The 19,170-nt window shown below is 43.4% G+C and overlaps 2 protein-coding genes and 1 non-coding gene across 4 annotated transcripts in view; all 3 read left to right on the forward strand.

The window, feature by feature from the left end:
* Positions 1-175: 175 nt before the first annotated feature.
* tipin (timeless interacting protein) lies at positions 176-11,276 on the forward strand. Of its 2 annotated transcripts, none has more exons than XM_061221874.1 (8): positions 176-522; positions 1,518-1,667; positions 2,148-2,244; positions 2,685-2,760; positions 3,279-3,401; positions 6,120-6,183; positions 7,167-7,382; positions 10,482-11,276. In XM_061221874.1, the coding sequence occupies exons 2-8, from the start codon at positions 1,541-1,543 to the stop codon at positions 10,694-10,696; spliced, it is 918 nt and encodes a 305-aa protein (XP_061077858.1). In that variant the 5' UTR covers positions 176-522; positions 1,518-1,540; the 3' UTR covers positions 10,697-11,276. The 2 variants fall into 2 exon arrangements, with proteins under 2 accessions (XP_061077858.1, XP_061077859.1); XM_061221875.1 differs by lacking the exon at positions 176-522 and adding an exon at positions 630-735.
* Positions 6,848-6,975, forward strand: LOC133112178 (small Cajal body-specific RNA 14). Its single transcript, XR_009705072.1, has one exon. It is a non-coding gene; the product is annotated as a small Cajal body-specific RNA 14 (non-coding RNA).
* A 5,804-nt stretch (positions 11,277-17,080) lies between the features above and the next one.
* LOC133111080 (multiple epidermal growth factor-like domains protein 11) overlaps positions 17,081-19,170 on the forward strand; it is a 94,649-nt gene continuing 92,559 nt past the window's right edge. The window contains exon 1 of the mRNA XM_061221239.1: positions 17,081-17,117. The gene's annotated coding sequence lies outside the window, so the exon portion shown is untranslated. The remainder of the gene's footprint in view (positions 17,118-19,170) is intronic.

The following is a 19,170-nucleotide window of genomic DNA, read 5'->3' on the forward strand; positions in this document are numbered from 1 at the left end:
CATAAGGAGGATGGGTGTCCTGTAGCCTATCCAAAGGATATCAAGATACGTCGGTCTGCGCAGAGTCTGTTCTAAAGTGGTGCGCGTGAATAACATCGGTGTATCCAGTTAGCTTATACGTCACGAAAATATTTATTTTTGTCTTCCGGACAGCAAGACGGTCCGTTGTGAAGAGCTGCCTCTGTCGGTGTAGAGTGGAATAATAGTTTTTGTAACAGTCGTTTTAAACGAATATGTATTTATACTATATAACTACATCTTCTGGTATAGAATTTTACATAGGCTGTTTGATCTGAGAACCTACAGCTTTCCGTAGCTATATCTATCTATTAAAAAACTTCATCGATTGGCGTTGGATGTGTCATAAATTACCTGTAGCAAAATGTCATTGGATAAAATGTCCCTGCATTCTGATTGGGTTTTGCTTCATTACACGTGTTTGATTGGGCAATTCTCATTCCCGGCAAGCGGCAAGACGCTGCTTAGCTTACCTCGCTAGTTGCCGTTGCTTGAACTGTCAAGGTAAGGTCTGCACACTAAGACTATTTACATTTTTATTTTGTTCAAATGTCACGCGTGTAGATATTTTTTGTTATTGCTCTTATTTGTTATTGGAGGCCTTGGCACATTTGGTTATTTCCATCAGCCTATTCTGGCTGCTTTAGTGAAATCGTTGTTTTGGGTGCTTAGCTAGCTAACATAGCTATTTAACGTTAGCTAGCTAGCTATCTACCGGTGAGAAAAGTTGTTTCTAAGTTGTGCTTGGCTAGCTAACGATTTGTTTTTGTTAGTAGAAATGAATACGGAACAAGTAGCTAACGATATTTTGCTAGTTTGCCCACTAGCTGCGACATTGGTCACTTTCTGCATTCGGGCGGGCTGGTACTCGTACACGTTATTGCTAGCAGGCTAGGTAGCTAACTGTTAGCTAGCTAATCTAGCCGCTAGGCTATCCATGTTCACGAAGTGAGTTGAATTGAACGTTGCGGCATGGAGGCCTTCAGCACATTGTGCTGCTTCTCGTTAGATGACATTGGATAACTGATATTTTAATGAGGAAATCTTCATCCAGTTTATTTCTGACTGAATGCGGCGAAATGTGTCTTGTCTGAAACTCGGGCTCCCCTACCCATGTTTTGATAAATCTAGCTAGATATTGATAGCAGCCTTGCAGCATCCACATTTAGTTCAAAGCTGTTGTGTATACTGTCGACATTGGAATCCAGTTGTCTTGATTTATGATCTTGACTAGCTAATATAGCTGGGAACATTTAACATTTGACCATTTTCGTTTGAACCATCTGCCTTCCTTAATTACGAAGACATGTTTAACATTTTCTATGATGTAATATCTCATTCCTGCCCAGGTTTGCTAACGTGCGTTTGACATTTTGTTGAAAAAAAATTAACACATTTAATCTATATTTTTTAAACGAACTTAAACCCGCCCTGCTGATCCTAATTGCTCCTGAATTTTATTTGATACACTATACTGCATATAACGTTGTATATTTTAGGTGCCAGAGAAGTCCAATGCGTCATGCTAGATCCAGTGGAAAACAGCCTGTTTGACATTCCTGACTATGAGAACACGGAGGATGAGTCCTTTCCCCCGCTGCCACCGCCGCTCTCTCCTGGCCAGGAGGATGGAGATCCCTTTGCTAACGGTGGGCACACATCATCAGATCTGCAGCCGCCAGACACCAGCTGCTTTGGACTCACCCATTATAGCTATTATAGTTCTGTATGAGCTAAACAGTTTTGTTAGCAATGCTAATGTCTTTATCCGCACGGTATGGGCCTACGTGTTAAAGGTGCGTAAACATCACCGAATGACGAGACTGCTGGTTAAAAGGCACACACTTTATTAATAAATAAACCGGCCTCTCTTTGTTCCTCCAACTTTTCTCCCTTTAAATGTTGGGGGAAAGTGGTGGAGGTTGCAGATTGTTTTTGATATTATAAGACCACCGAATGATGGAACACGCCAGTCCATGCTGCAATTTAGCAGAGCCCCCTAGTTAATTTCCTGGAGCGTTATCCGACATATCAGTAGGGCTCAGGCACAGACTCCTTAGAGGGAAGCCAGACACTGTGACTGGTTGTGGTCAGTGTGAGTTATTGCCTCTTGTCTGTGATTTGTAAAGGTGAGGAGGGGGAAGGAGACCTATCTAAGCTGGCAGAGGCTCCTGTTGCCAAGAGGAGATCTGTGAAGAGGCCACAGCCTAAGCTGGACTCTCAGAGGTGAGGGCGGTTTATCAGCAGTGGTGCATCACACCATTATTTCTCTCACTGGCTATTGTTTTAGAAAATTATCATATATGCAGACACTGTTCAATGCAATAACTTTCAAAATTTCTAGTTTGGAAAAAAAGAATCACAATTAAGAATGAGATGGTTGCCAGTGGTATAGAGTTTTTCTTTTACCTCCTTTGCTGGTGTCTTTTTATGTTTTTGTTTTGAATGCTTACTTCCCACTGCCCACTTTCCCAGAGTGATTTCTAATATTTCCCTGTGTTTTCGTTCAGTTGATCAGATACCAGCTGCAGTGACCAGGTTGTGTCGAATGGCAGTTTTCTCTTAAAGCGATAGATGTCCACCACAGTGGCCATAAAGCATGTTTGTCTCAGACAGAAGTGTCTTTTTTTCTGAGCATTAACAGTGAGTGCTGGCTTTTCTTTTAGGCTAGTTTCTGAACGAGGACTCCCTGCTCTGCGAACCTTATTTGACAGTGTAAGATTCAAAGGCAAGGGGCACGAGGTGAGAACATTACAGGTGTGTGCGTGTGTGCGTGCGTGCGTGCGTGCGTGCGTGCGTGCGTGCGTGCGTGCGCGTCACTCAACTGCTACCCAAAGATAATACCGCATTCAAGACTGCTTGACGTAGCTATCACGGAAAAATATTCCCATTAGTTTTGTGTGCCAGCCGTGGTATGCTAGTTGCTAAGTTGATGTATCCTTCAAGGCTTCAAATTCATTCTGTGTGGTCACGCTAGGACTCGAACCGTACTTGTCTCTAGGGTCCTCATCGCACTTGTCCCTGGGTTTGATTTGCACTTCATTGTACGTCGCTCGGGATAAGAGCATCTGCTAAATGCCAGTAATACAATGTAATGTGTAGGACATAAAGGCTAGGTGCCACGCCGGGCAATCCCTGTTCTGTACCCTTGCATGCAATGCCCCGCTCCATACAGAATTAGCATGTCTCCGCTTCTCGGCCAAGTCCCGTCACCCCCAAAAAGCCCCGCTCAGCCCCTCTCACCCCATGTGTGCGCCCAGGCGGAGGACCTCAGGGTGCTGATGCAGAAGATGGAGAACTGGGCCCACAGGCTCTACCCCAAACTGCAGTTTGAGGACTTCATTGACAAACTGGAGGCCCTAGGAAGCAAAAAAGAAGTACAGGTGAGTTTGCACAGCGGTGGTGTGGTGTGGTGGATATAGAGGCTTGTTGGTAACAAAAAAACTCTGCAGGGTCAATGCCAATAGGGGCTACAGCAGTTGGTCCTTTAAGCACGGCGGTTAGTCTCAAATGTTTTGCTAGTAACAATGGCAATACCCTGATTTGCTAATGGGTGGTATTTAGTATAGCAGAACCTCAGATATCAAAATCCTCCCTTTCTGAGAATTTGAACCCTTGATTGAAATTATTATTTACATTACTGTGACCTTATTTTCGAATGGCCTAAATTAATTTGGTAGCTATAAACCTTAAATGACTCACCAATGATTACTACTTAACTCCCTTCCCTAACTACTTTTGGGAACTACCATATTGGGGCTATCAGAAGAACATCAATTCTTTTTCACATCCTCTTTTAGAATGATATTTCCTTTTCAGTGACCTGCTATTGGCCTTTATTGTAAAATGAGGGCTAGATTTCCTAAGGAAATGGTCACTGCACAAACACATTCACTATATTAACGCTCTGTTGAAGTCACACATTTACATTAATGAAGATTTACTGAGCCTGGTACTAGTTATGCAGTCAAAAAATGCAACTCCCTCATCCCATTTCCCACGAGACACCCATGAAAAGAGCCTGAGGCAATGTGGCATGTATACAGGTGTAGATCACCAGGTGCCAAGAGATTGATACGGTGCAACAAAAAAAAGACCTGGCAATGCAGCCCCAATGGAGAGAAATTACATTTGGCAATATTCATTGGCATTATGAAAAGAACAGTCAGTAAATGGTGTAAGAAAAGATGGCATTATTTAGGTGGCATACAAAAGGGAAAAAAAATCTCCTACATCATAATGCGGGCAAGGCTGTTGTCCTAACAGAAAGAATATTAGCACTGGAAGGACAACAGGTGGCACTGTCCTGTCAAACTGAGCTGGCTCTCAGCAGGGGATACAAAGAACAGGCACGGTGAGCTTGCAATAGAAGAGGGCCACAGAACATCGGAAAGTAAAACTATTCCTGATTTAATTTTATACGCCACTGAACACAAACACACAACTAGACAGATCTTTCAGTTCATGCCTGCACTCTTATACAAGCTGCTAGCTGATAACAGGAAAAGTCCTGCTTAATTCTTGTGCAGAGTACTCGCTCCTGTCTTCTGTCTCCTATCCTATTTCACCCTTGTCCACTGTGTCTCTTCCTGACAACTAGGGGGCGGCATGGCTCAGGCAGTAAGAGCAGTCGTCTCATTGGCTCAGGCAGTAAGAGCAGTCGTCTGGCAGTCGGAGGGTTGCCGGTTCGATCCCCCGCCCGGGCTATGTCGAAGTGTCCCTGAGCGAGACACCTAACCCCCAAATGCTCCTGACGAGCTGGTCGGTGCCTTGCATGGCAGCCAATCGCCGTCAGTGTGAGTGTGTGTATGAATGGGTGAATGAGAAGCATCAATTGTGCAGCGCTTTGGATAAAGGCGCTATATAAATGCCAACCATTTACAACTGCAGCTGTGTTTGCAGAGACATTCTTATCATATCCTTTATAGAATGTGAGCTCGGCTGTATCCGTGCCCAGGACACGTCTGCCTGCTTTCAGGAGGTCTTAAAATCATAGTAAATTAGATACAGTGCTTAATCGACCTAATTTACGTAATCTCCACCCTCTGGGGCTTGTTCACTCCCAGTATACACACGCACAAACAAATGTAACCGTATCAAAAGGAAAGCCACAGACTAAATCTCTGCTAATTACATCCCAATACCGATTTTAACCCATTACTGCCATTTAGTACATCCAACATGGATATTACAAGTTTGTAGTGACTGGTTCTGCAGTCATAACCCATTAGTAGATGCCCTGTTTTTTTCCGGTGCATTTTATATCGAACACTACATTCCCCAGAATGTATTCTTTATTAAAGATATGCCCCTGGTCCAATTTTTGTTCTTTAGTTTTATCTGTAGAAAATGACTCATCAAATACACTTTTTGAATCGCTAATGGTAATCGTCCCTTGTTATGTAATTGCCTACGTTTCTTTGTCTTGCAGCTTCCAGTTGCCTTGTTAGTTCTGTGGGTTGTAGGTTCTGTGTGACTTTTCTAATAGGTGTTGTTTTATTAAAATGCATTTTATTTGCAGAACATTTTTCAGACTGTGCACTCTTAAGTCAAACTGCATACGGCAAATATTCCTTCCCCTGCATTTGTCAGTCATTCAATCACAGTGCATTACTCAGTGCAGTTCATATCTGAAGATGGAGCTGCAGTACGAGTTGTATTAATGTGTATTGTGACAAATAGGATCTGAATTTTTTGTGTTTTATTTTTCCTGTGCATGTGGTTACTGTGAAATGCTTTGTGCATTACTTTAAAAAATGAGTGCTTACTGTGAAAAGTCATGGATATCTACCCAGCAGTGAGACGACTCAAACCAAAGGCTTTTCACATCAGATTTCAGTGTTTCTAACAAGCCTGTGCCTTTCATCAATCAAACACCATTAGTCATTTGATAACCAATTCTGCAAGCTTATTGCTTGAGATTGCAGTTGTAGTATAATCTATCTCCTGCGCCTTTGTGTATTTATTTTTGGGGTGCTTTCTGCGGCGACCTTGCCGGATAAAGGGTTATGCAGTGATGTGCAATTGAATCCGGGCTAACTGAACTTTGCGGGGAAATTGGGTGTTTTCTTAATTTTAAAATAACTGTTGGATTTTTCCAGACCTGTCTGAAACGAATACGACTGGACATGCCGTTGACGCATGAAGATTTTATCGGTAACGATGGTAAGGAATATACATGCATTTTTGTCCAGCCGGATGGCAGTGATGCTAATCATGTATAGTTTTAATAGCAGTGAGTCAGCAGTGTAACTTGCATAATGATAAACGTTCGTGAGAGTGAGCTCTCCAAAACCCCATAATTGGTAGAGCTGGAGGGTGCTGCCTCTTGCAGACTAGTTTTTAAACCTGTCAAAACTGCTAAACAGGATGATTGTTTTAAATGCATTGTAACCTCGTGGCTACATTCATTTAGTGTCTGTCATAGGACTCCCTCAGATAAGACCTTTGGGGGTTTTTTTTTCTTTCCTTACTGCCCAGGGCATTTTGGGCCTTGATCCCAAGGCACCGTGTTTACAAAATATTCAGTCTGGATCTTTGCTGCCTGTCTAGTATTATGCTCTGAGAGAGGGGCAATAGAATTTTAATGAAACCTAGAAACGGATCCTCCTCTTTTTTAATTTTATTTTTTGAATTTTATTTATTTAAATCTTTTTTTTGTCTGTCTTGTGTCTCTCTCTGTATGTGTCTGGCAAAGCCAGAGTGGAGTGTAGGGGAGGGGCGGTATTTCACACCTGAGCAGCAGGTCTGACTCTGGTCTAGCGGCTAAGGCCGGGGGCTGCGGGGCGGAAGGTCGCGGGTTCGATCCCCCGCCGGGGACAGGTGGCGCGTGGCCGTCTCAGCGGCTGTGGCACTGAGCAGTGTGGCACGGCTCGAGGCGCCACGCAGAGCGAGGCTGGTTCCTGCCGACAGGGCCTGTCAAGAAATCGGGCTCCCTGTGCGATGGCTCCATACAAATCATGAAAAAAGTACATACTTTTTTTTACAAAGTGCATGGCCACCATACGGCTATTTGCTTTTGAATCCTTTCCTCTGTTATAGTTTGTCCTAAGAAGCAAGCGGAATGAGATGCTGGAAATGGAAGTGAACCCTCACCCCCAGCCCCCCCCCTCTGGTGTAAATGGCTTTTTGTGCTCCTGTTCCTCCAGGCCAGGAGGAGGCGCTGTCGAGAGAGGACCACGTGCCCGTTGACCCGGATCCGTTCGGAGACGGCGGCTTCGCGGACGACCCGATGGTGCACTCCACGCCTGCGCCTCCTCCCTCCTGGGCTCCCGCCTCCCTGACGGAGGAGCAGCAGCAGCGCATCCAGCTCAACAAGCAGCTGGCTCTGGAGAGGAGGCTCGCCCGGCTAAAAGGACACACCGGTCAGGACCCCCTCAGCCCGCCCCTCCACCCTCCCCACACAGCTCCTACTACGTCCAGGATCTTCTCTGTGCTTCTCCAGCGTAGTCTTGTTAGTCACGAAATGGGCAATGCTGTAGTGTGCAATTTGCTAGTCGTCTGTGAGCCATTGCACTTGCTGTGGGTTTTTGGTGTGCAATTTAAGTTGCAATGTTTACATTACATTAGATTACATTACTGGTGTTCAGCTGATGCTCCTATCCAGAGCGATGAACAATGAAGTGCAAATGGTAAATGGTTGGAATTTATATAGCGCCTTTATCCAAAGCACTTTACAATTGATGCTTCTCATTCACCCATTCATACACACAATCACATACCAACGGCGATTGGCTGCCATGCAAGGCACCTACCAGCTCGTCAGGAGCATTTGGGGGTTAGGTGTCTTGCTCAGGGACACTTCGACACAGCCCGGGCGGGGGATCGAACCGGCAACCCTCCGACTGCCAGACGACTGCTCTTACTGCCTGAGCCATGTCGCTCCCAAATCAAATCCAGGGACAAGTCCTAGCACATAAATACTACTTGAACCCTTGAAGAATACATCAACTTACCAATTAGCATACCACGCTTTAATTGGTTAGCTAGAGGCCACACTTACTTCCAAGACATAATTTGGCTACAGATTGAAAGGAGTCCACAAAAACATCTCTCCAGTTCTGTACCCCCCTTCCCTGTGTTCTCGACTAGAAGTTTCACACTGATATCTTTGAAAGTGTTAATTTCTCTCTACTTTATAGCTGAAGCATTCTGCTGTGGTTCATCTTATACATGTTCATGAAGGGGTGCAGTCAGGGACGGTCCCAGTGGGAACGGCCGTCCTGTCCTTGGGCCCGCCTCTGAATATTCATCAGCACCATAATCTCCTGTGACCAATCAGAAGCTTGCACGCGCTGGGAAATGCAGATTTGTTTAGGTTAAGCGCACACCCATGGGTGGACAAACGTTCCACTGCTGGAATTCCTCTTACTCTGCGTTTCCTGCAGCTCCTCTTCACAGATAAGACTTTTAATTATGAAACTTTTCATTGGAGCACTCCTGAAATTAAGAGATGGATTCTGCAGGTACGTGGTCAAATTTCACCACAAGTTTTCCTTACCTTAAAGCTAAAAAGAATTTAAAAGAATATAAGCTTTCCTGTAAAAGCGTTAAACGAAACATCCCGTCAGTCTGTATTTGAGATTGTTTTTCATTAGACCCATTTGAAATGGTAGCCTATTGCAAAGTAGCCCCCTCAAAATATATGTATTGATTTACATATTTAGTTTCTGTTTGACCAACTTAATGAGATGTCATTGTTCCGGCCCTCTCCATCAAAAGCTTTTGTGTTGAAACGAGGCGCAAATTGATCATTTAAATCAAGAAGCTACTTCTCATCTCCTCAGTGAACAACAGACTGGAATGGGCTACACATTGTTGTCTGGGGAGTTTTAATTGTGTGGGAATCAATGACATCTGAATCCAGTCCTTTAGCGGGTGGTGGTAATGGTCTAACAAATTCCCTCTGCTTTGCTGCCTTCGACAGCCGCGGATACCAGGTATACGTGTCTGAGGTGCTTCATTATATAGCCACTCCGTTCTATATGGTGTGCATTCACCGTGTCTGCATATAGGGACACATGCTATAGGGGAGACGCATTTTGTGAACAATACAACTGCAACTAAGTTTCCACCTATATGCCAGTAGGTGTATAGAGAAGTCAGTTTATGATGGAAAAATGAAAGTTTCATTTGCATGTGGCACTTTAATCAGGATTGAAAAGAGCTGCTGAGCGGTGTTTGGCATTGGTGGCGCATGAAATTAAATCATTTTAAGCTATTATTGATCAGGACTGATATCACCCTGATATTGTCACGCATCCCTTCTATATAGATCTCTTATTCACCATGCTAGACAAAATCCAAATTTTAGCAGAATAAATGTTTCACATTTTTTTGCGGGTGAAATGAAATGCTTATCACTGTGACACCCTCGAATGGGAGCTGGATACCAAGTTTCTAGATTTCTCTAGGATCTTCAACGCACTTGATTTGCACTTTATTGTACGTCACTCTGGATAATGTAATGACTAATATAATGTAACGTAATGTATACCGCGCCTGTTATCCAACTACTTGCACATCCTTTCAGCACTTGGAGTTAAGCTGCTGAGGTGCTCTGGTTTGAAACCAAGTTGGCTTTGTGTCTGAAATCTGATGAGGCCCATAGAAGCCGGTCGGCCTGTGCGGATGTCCAGTCCCCTCTGCGCCTCCTGCTGTGGTCCCTGCCCAGAGTGAGGAGGTGCAGAGGACGCTCCACAGGAGCCGATCGCCCGGTTGCGCCGCGTGTCTGTGCTTTAAATTAGGTACGGCGTTTTAAGCCAAATCCAATGAGCTGTTAAATTGCTCTCGGCCCCACGGCAATTAATTTGAAAAATCCATTTATTTGAAATTGATTACTAACCTGAATTAGTGCTGATTTGGGGCAGATTAACAGAGGTACGTTGGAATAAATCATTACTTTTCTCTAAGTGCAGCACATATTTAATCCGTGAAAGCCTCCTAGCAGATTGGGACAAACATGGCGTCTGGTAGTCTACCCTATTTGACTACTGTCAGTGCTAATAACCTGCTCGTGGCTTGGCTTCGGTTTAGCGGTTAACCTGGTACGAAGCGTTTGGATATGGAGTCCTGACCCTTTCGGTGCCAGTCTGGGCAGTGGGCACTGTGTAATTGCCAGGGGTCAGTATGTACTGCCCAGGGAATATATTGCTTAATTCAGCTGGGCTGTCCCATTTTCGTTGCATGAGTCATCAATTCCCCTGGTCAGTCGCCTTCCTCTGGCCCCAGTTTTGCATAATGTAACGGCAAATGGTAAATGGTTAGCATTTATATAGCGCCTTTATCCAAAGCGCTTTACAGTTATTGCTTCTCATTCACCCATTCGTACACATATCTGGGTACATTCAGAGCAGAGCGTGCTCCTTCCTGAGGACGTCAGGCCTGCTTGGGGATACCACACGAGGGGACAAAATGGAGGATGAACCGTGTACTGAGGGACTTTGGCTTTTCCTCGTCCACAGAGTCGACCCAGTCGCAGCCCTCCGGCGCCGAGGAGCCCAGCGACCCGTCCTCCCAGCTCCTGAGCCAGAGCCCCTCGGACCAGCGCCAGGGCGTGCAGAACCACAGCCAGAGCCAGCGCTCACCGGCACCGCGCGATCCCCCGCCCTCCGACCCGCAAGGCCAGGGCGGCCCCTTCCCAGAGCTGACCAACGGCAGGGACGACGACAGCGACTGAGAGCACTGTGGAGCGAACGCTGTCCCAGACCCGGTGAACAGCGCTCCTCACCGCTGTGTCCGATGCGCTGTCCGTGTGTGTACGCGACAAAAACCAAACCGACTACTGACGGAAATCTGTTAAGCAGAATGCCACGCAAACCAAAATATGAGCGCGTAGTCCTGCCTTCACGCGCACACGCTCATTTCCTTAAGCCTTTCATGCCAGGGAGCTCTCCGTTCAGTCCCACAGGCAAACGTTTTTTAATCCAGCACGTGGTTAAGTCTGGGAGAGAATGTTTGTCGATGGTGCCTTTGAATGTCGGCCTGTGAACGGCCTTGCTGTAGAATTGTTTGGTTCTTTCGTTTTGTGGGGTTGAGCTGCTGGGTCCCTTTTGCCGTCTGACAGGGAGGCAGACGCGCTGACTCCAGATCCTGTGTCCCACGGCCCTGTGGACCACCACTGGGTCACCAACGTCACCAGCACAGCCCCACCTGCACCCTGCTGTTCTTACCCGTCAAGTGCACTTGCATTGTACTCTTCTCTTATCTTATTTTTAAAGTTTCTTTTAACAACCCGAATAAAATAAGAAAAGTTCCAACTTTGTGTGATACTGATGGTATAAAACTGTTGTGTACTGTGTATTTGAAGCTCTTGGCATACATACTCTATAAAAATGTATAGCATTCCAATCACTGTCTCCTGTTAAAACCTTGAGCTGGGCAGAAAAATCAATGCCTTCCTAAATTCTTTGTTTTCTTTTTCAATGACAAGAATTTGGCGAACCTTAAGTTTTCCCTAAACGGTGAAATGTTCATTTGGGCTCAGACTCACCATAATTAAACTGGGCCAGTCAGTTTACTTTATCATCAATTGTTCCCGTCTTTGCAGAACTTTTGAATTTTTCTGGCATATACATAGGCTCTTTTAAATAATTAACCAGTAAAAAGCAAAAATCTGAACATCCATCCAATTCTCCAGCTATTGAGTCATTCATCACATTGAAATGGAAAATGTAAACTTGACTTTTAATTCACTGAGACAAAGTGTTTTAACTAATGTGAATTTGTGCTTTTTTAATTATGAGAATTTGTGAATGCTCCTAGAATATAATTAATGATATAATAAATAATTATACATTTTGGTTTCCCGATGTAGCAATTTAATTGTGATTACAAATAAAAAATTGTGTCAAGCCAGAGGCAAATGAAACGTAATGAGTGGATGGCACTGTATATTTTGAACGTGGACCCACATGCAACGTCAGTTTGATTGAAAGGATTACCCCCCCCCCCCATTCACCTGTGGTTCCTCCCCTTAAATATATATGGCATTAACGGTTCTTTTCTCTCTGGGAAAGAGCGGCTTGTATTTCCTAGCCAGATAATCTGCTTCGTTCATCACTGTAAGCATGGGTTCACAAAATAAATGCTCTATATCCAAGCCAGATGGCCAGCTCCTCCGTTTCAGTGACTTCCAGGTCCCTTTTCAGTACTAGAGAGGGGAGTAAAATTGCTCTGTGTAACCTTATTATTTTGAAGCAAGAGGATTTGTCTCCAGGCCTTAGACACCAACCATGATCAAAATCTCTATTGGGGCAACGAAAAGTATATACACGTCTCCCTCTACTGACGGTAATGTAATACTACACCTAAAAATGCGCCTGCATTTTAAGATCTCTGGCGCATATACTGAAAATGTTACGAAATCAACGGTTCTGGATTTGGTTCAAATGTCGGGGGTTCAACCTTCATTTGTATAACTGGATGTTGTGTGAGAAATGGGTAAACTGTCACATTGGATAAGCCTGTCTGACTGCCTAGACCTCAGTAGCTCAATGCAAAACCAGACGTGATAGAGGTCAGGGGTCACATGGCAACATTCCGCAGCAGACGCACGCAGCACAAGGTGTCATATAAGGTAATTGGACAGCGAGAAGACTCCTGCGAGCACTTTCTGAGGAACACTACAGCGCCCATTGACTGCTTTCCATTTCATGGTCCAGAGCCGTCTGCGCTCCTCTGGAGAGAGAATTCATTTCATTTCACACTCGGCAAGCGGGCGGGCGCCAGAGTCCCTCGGAGCGGACCCGGCCCGGCTCCTCCTCACACACGCTTAAGCTGGCACCCAGCTGTGCCGGCCAGATTTCACCCCTGCCCCCTGGACCTGCACAGAGCCCGTCTCGGCAGACTGGTGCTGCTGCCCCCAACTCCTCTCACCGCCAGTCTCCCTCTCATTAGTTCTCTGCCCCTGATCACTCTGACTCCCTCTCTTCCTGTCTCGTCCCCTCGCCTTATGCCTCTAGTTCCCTCCTTTTTAAAATTGGATCTTTCAGCAAAGATGATGCCAGTCTTTCCTAGAACTGGTTAGTCGATCACATAATAACTGCTTTGCGATATGGGTTGCAGTCTCCATACTTGAATCCTGGTAGATTTGTGGTTTTATTGCAGGCAGTCCACAGATGTGGACATAAGCGTCGGAAGGTTAACCAGTGGTTTGCATCACTAGAAGAACATTTGGTAGTTTTCCCCTTGTGGACATTTTGTACTGAACATGGGTGCCAATCATTCTGACCCATATCTTTTTGGGAAATAAAATCAGTGCTTGTTTTAGAAATATGTCACAAGCAGTTGTTTTGGCATGAAATAATCATTTTCCCATTTTCTAGATGAAAGGTACCAATCATTTTGGTGGGTACTGTACATCTCTCATGTTTTTAAAAGGTAAAAGGTTTCACCCCCAGCTAAGCCATAAGATGGTCACAGGTCACACTCTCTCCTGGCACAAAGTGACATTCACAGCCTCATTCTGGCAGAAAAACACAAGGCCTAATTACAGTCATTACACATTATCTAAAAAGTAATTTGGCTCATTCCCTACTAAGACACTATAAAGTGGATGACAAGTGGAGGACAGGATAAAAAATGTGGCAGCTGATATTTTTAGTGAATATAAGTAGCATTGTTATGGAAGGTACAGAGTACTTCCATTAAATGTTCCATTTAGCTTGTTGCCTAATGTGGCTTGACAAGTGTAACTTTAAGCAGTCGTAGCTGAAATGAAGCTATTTTACCAATGTCCTTTTTAAGATGAAGCATGTGCTTCTCTTCTCTTAATGGTAAATGGCTGTACAATTGATGCTTATCATTCACCCATTCATACACACACTCACACACCAATTGGCTGCCATGCAAGGTACCAACCCGCTCCTCAGGAGCATTTGGGGATTAGGTGTCTTGTTCAGGGACACTTCTACACACCCAGGGCAGGATCGAACCGGCAACCCTCTGACTGCCAAACGACCGCTCTTACCTCCTGAGCCAATGTCACCCCCTGCTTCCACTCAATGTCTGCTTACACTCAATTCCACTGCTTCATGGTCAGCACCTGTTTAGCCTTTCGAGGTATCTGAAAAACACGAGGGCTCGTTGCTCAAACCTTGGCATCCCGTCTACCCTGCATCTCAATTACATAGACACCTGGAACAAGTACATCAGAAGACTTTGGGAAAACTGATAAAAAGTGTAAAAACAGAAGAAAAGTGTGACAGCTGGCTGAAATACGAAGTCCTCCTTATTCAGCAGATCCGGTGAATACATTGCGTCCCCGCGCTGTATGTTGAAGAGATCGTCGTAATTACCGGCGCGGCAAGACCTCTGCACACCTTCATCCAAATATTAACAATATTATTCAAATGAAGCCTCATCACATTAACGATGCAAGGATTAAAATGTGCAGTAAGCAAAAACAAAAAACGAAAATACACCGACAGGCAACCGAGGGTCTCGCAGGGATTTTATTTACGCTATTCATCAAATTTGTCAAGTGCTATGTTTACAAAATAATTCCTAGTGTATAATGAAGGGCGTTCAGGGGGCCTGTTTTGACAGCGAACGGGCGTACGTGAAGGAGAGAAACTTTAGATAACGTGCTCACTTAGGCCGGATGGTCCTTTTTCACCTTGTTCAGCAAACAGTGGTATAATAAGGCTGCGGTGATGGATCTGCCAGGAATGTGACAGTGGCTGGGCTCATCATAACAGTGGGGAATCTGCATTCAGTTCTGCAGACAAAACAGGTGCATTTTCATGGGAGGCACCCTTCCGTTGAAAATCAGGACCACTTTCCAACTTCAAAACCACTGACCTTTAGCTAAATATAACATGTCAATGTAAGTCTGCACAGATCTTTTTCTAACTAGCCTGAATTATTTTATTATTCAAACATGAGGTTTTCCATTTCAATCTTTGAATGTTTTGTTGGACTATTGACTGTTCTGCCTAGTGGATAGTGCAAGTCTGTATCCTGGCTGTGCAAATCTGTATCCTTTGAGAATGACTATAGCACTAACCCATTGAAGTGCATGGTCAAAAAGCGTTATTTTTATCTGACCACAACACCTAGTTCAATTCAAATTTCCAGTGCCATTTTGCCAACGTCCACATTCAAATTTTTGTTGGTTGCCCTCAATACAGACATTTTACAGGCAACCCTTCCAAAATATCTTATTGGTCTGGGAATGGTATCTGAAGATAGATTTGGAGACTGTGTCAAAAGGATGCAACCAAGTTTGTCTCCATCTCTTTGAATTCACAACCTCTACCAGGAAAGTGTACCACGTCCATATACAGATTAATGATCTAACAGTGTAAAGTAGTATCTTAGATTTCTTTATTCATTTGTAACCATATCATGACTTGAGAAGTTTGGCAACCATGGATGAGACATGGATATAACTAATTGTGTGGCTGAGTGATGGTAGTTACCCAGTGATGGTAGTGACCATAAACGACATAAGGTGCTTGTGCCTGTGGAAAACTCCTTATATCTAAAATCATAGGATTTGTTTTACACAGTAAACTGTTCAGTGACTCCTTATTGGATTGTATGTATCATTTTAGAGGAAACTTTCAGAAATAAAGATACGAAAAGTGCCTAAAAAGGCACTAAAGCTTGTCGCTGGGGTGGTACACTAAAGGTACATAAAATTGTACCCCTAGCCAGCAATATATAATGAATTTGTACCTCTTTTGCTTGGGAAACACACAGAATTGTACCAAAAGAGCACATTTGGGAAATTTGATCCTTGGAGAACAAGAATGTACCTCCACTGTCACTTTATTCCTGAGAAAGTAGAATTAACAGTGGATGTTTTTACTGCGTACCATTTCCCTAAGTGTAGCAGTTTCAAAGGTCAGTTTATACAATAATCCAGTTTCAATACATATAGAATTGCAGTGGTACCTTCTTGCTGCTAATATGGCGCACCTGTTTTGTCATGCCCACGTGCCAGTATGATGTGACACTGACAGTAAATGTTCTGTGTTACAAGAATGTTATACGATTATGAAAATGTGCTACTGTTATTAACATATGGGCATGTAAACTGTGTAATATTTTGTATTTGTATGTTCAATGTTTCCATACAGAGCATAACCATTCCAGCCATGTGACATCCGAAAAGATACAAACATTGGTCACACATTGAAAAACATTTGCTCTCTAAAACATTTTGTGTTTGGTTTTGATTCTGTGGTATTGATTAGAGAAGATTATGTTTCTAGCAGTGACAAAGTTTTTCAAAATAATATAAATAATTGAAATTCAATTTCAATCCTACTAATAAAGTTAAAATGTGCACAGCACAGTAACAAGCTAAACTAGCTAAACTAACTCACTTACATGCCCTCCTCGTATTGAAATTGCATTAAGCTCAATAAAATCACATCTTGCTTTAGCACGCGCACTAAAAAAACATTTATTCATCCATCAATTATTGTGCATTGTGTAAATAGCATTTTTTAATTATAAGCAAATAGAACACAGGTGTTTAATTAATCTAGTATTATACACGATTTTATGCGATTAATTTGTACTTTAAGGATAATCTTCTGTTTTCTTTATTGATAGGAAGAGGGATAATATTTCACACATTTCGATCACATCTCGTAATGTCACCACCATGACATCCCCGGAGGTTGCGTTCCCGTGCGTTCATCACCCGTGTTTTCAAGGAGTTCCTGCCATTATAAAATGTATTTTGGAGATAAAGCATTGCGATGATATGGAGTTGCGGCAATGGAACTAGTTGCAGGAAAAAAGTATAATGTGATATCTGGTTACGATATGCAATCTTCGATATGACGGTTCCGCGCTGGATCAGCTTCGGCAGCGGTGCACGTGACATCACTGGCGTTTAAAATGGGCCGCGCTCCTGCCAGAGCCGAAAAGATACAGAGAACTGGAGGTGAGGATACATTGCGTGGACAGAAAATGTATGCTACCTTCTGCTAACACCTTATTTGAAGATCAATTTTAAAATCAAAACAATGTTTTCTAGAGGTTATCCAGAATAATAGAAAGTGTGGAATATTTTTTGGTCAAAGTTGTTTGCCAACTGTGACAAGGTGTTGAGGCACAGTGACAGACTTCTGTCGGAAAAGGTAGGGTATGTGGTCTTTTTATCCCTAAATTTGACTTTAAGAGTGATTATCTGTCATTTTAACGCGCTATGCTATTTTTGTAAAGCTATGGTTCGTTTTGCGTTCTGCTGGTATTTTACGTCTCCGCATTTCTCACTCAGAGTAAGTTTTCATCCAGCAGTTCGCACACTATTTCAGCAGCATTATATTTTAGCATTCCTTTCACGTAATTATAGCAAATCTCAATGGCCTCTGGATAACACGTGGTTAACTTGGTAATGAATGCGATTTTGTCACGACTTACTGGACCAGAGTCAATTTACGACAACAACACTGTGCATGTTGAGATTACCAGGGGTTTCTACTATCCCGTTAGAAATGGCACAAAAGCTATTCCCGCTCCCATGTAGACTCGTTAATCGGCCGGTTTAAATTATGGAGAACCTGTGTAATTTTTATGACACAGGTTTAGTTGTGTGCGAGCTTGCCTATTCGTGATGCCAGCCGCCGTGAGGTCCTGCAGAAGTGTTTAAAACGCCAGTATCAGCAGGATTCGTTTTACATCTATCTACAGAATTTATAATCGACGACGTCTGTCGCGTGGCGTCGTGGGGGTTAAACTAGCATACGAACAGTTGAAAGTATAGTTAAGAGATAATGTCGTGCTTTGACCATCTTAGTCCATGGCTTCAGTTGTCATCATGCGTGTTGATGTGCAGAGGGGAGACTTTTCAACGGAACGTAATTAAATGGCCAAGTAAACATTTAGCCTTCTTAATTGTAAAAACGGACAATTTAAATGTTCTAGCTGTTATTGTCTGCAGTCATTCATGAACCTACTGATGTCGTCTAAGGTTTTGAATAGCTAAAGGCATTTAAGATATAAATTTCCACATTTGTACCCTTTGCAAAACAGTTTAATATCCTATTACATTACTGCTATCGCCCAAATAGGGTACTGACAAAGACTGTTGAACACTGGTTACAAACTTTTTGCTTTTCAGGCTACACCTAAACGCCTAAGCTAATAAGAAAGACTCGTCGGTGTCATTTTTAGGGCTAAGATGAATATTGAACTTAAGATCACAATTTCTCGTAATATAGCCTACTTTTTAAAACTGCGCCTACCTGAAACAAGTGTTCAGAGTGATTGCTTGCCTTCCACGAAAATCTTTGATATTTATATAGGCTAGAGTAGGCTAAAGAGGTAGCCTACTGATGGTCAGATAGCAATTTACCTGGGCACATGATGACTCGAATTATATTTTTTGTTCGTTTTTCATTAGTCTTACAAGGCTACAGTTTATTTCAAGGACCATAAATAATGCATTGTGAAGACAATTAATCTGCTAGTGGAAGTCGCCTAGTTTGTGGATGTTGATTGAATTTGACAACGGGTCAAATTCAGTTTGCTTGATGAGGCGAGTGGCCTATGTCCTTCAAAGCAGAGAGGGTATGAGGGAAATATAATCAATATTGATCTCCCGCTTGCATTATAGGATGTTTAAGAATTCGCTGCTGTCACTGCGAGCTGCGTCCATTCCTCCACCACTAGATGGATGCGTAGAGCAAGGCACAGCCACTGCTGTCCGCGTTCAGTTCGTTTTAATCACAGCTGACTATACGCCTTACAAAAACAAACCAGAAACTCATTAAAACAGGGAGAAAGAAAGCATGACAGAGATCGGAACCTTCAGCGTCACTTTGTAGACCATTATGGTAATTTGCTTTGTGTTAACAAGGATACAAATGAGACGAGGAAGTCTGAGAAACCAAACGTTAAAGAACCTCGCGCGCCGTTTTGAATGTGATTCAATGGCCCTTAGAAAAAGGTCCACAGAAGGGTGCGTTAGCATGCAAAAAGTGTCCTCACCTGCTCTGTTTAGCATATTCGGGAGATGGTGGCAGGGACTAGCTGAGACACCTGCTCTTTAGTTTGCCTGGTGTGTGCTATCACATCGGTTGAGGGTAATTATCTTCCAGCATAGACTGTTTATTCCTTTAATCATCCCTGTTTAATTTGCTCCGTCGTGTTGATTGTGTGTATGCACACAGCTTGAGAACGTTCTCGGTA

Source organism: Conger conger, chromosome 15 (assembly GCF_963514075.1).
Source record: "Conger conger chromosome 15, fConCon1.1, whole genome shotgun sequence".
Classification (NCBI taxonomy): domain Eukaryota; kingdom Metazoa; phylum Chordata; class Actinopteri; order Anguilliformes; family Congridae; genus Conger; species Conger conger.

Excerpts from the sequence above, each read along its gene's own strand:
- tipin (XM_061221874.1), top strand. The coding sequence starts at position 1,541 with ATGCTAGATCCAGTGGAAAACAGCCTGTTTGACATTCCTGACTATGAG. Across the intron at positions 3,402-6,119 it reads GAAGCAAAAAAGAAGTACAG|ACCTGTCTGAAACGAATACG; the intron begins GTGAGTTTGCAC and ends GGATTTTTCCAG. Across the intron at positions 6,184-7,166 it reads AGATTTTATCGGTAACGATG|GCCAGGAGGAGGCGCTGTCG; the intron begins GTAAGGAATATA and ends CTGTTCCTCCAG.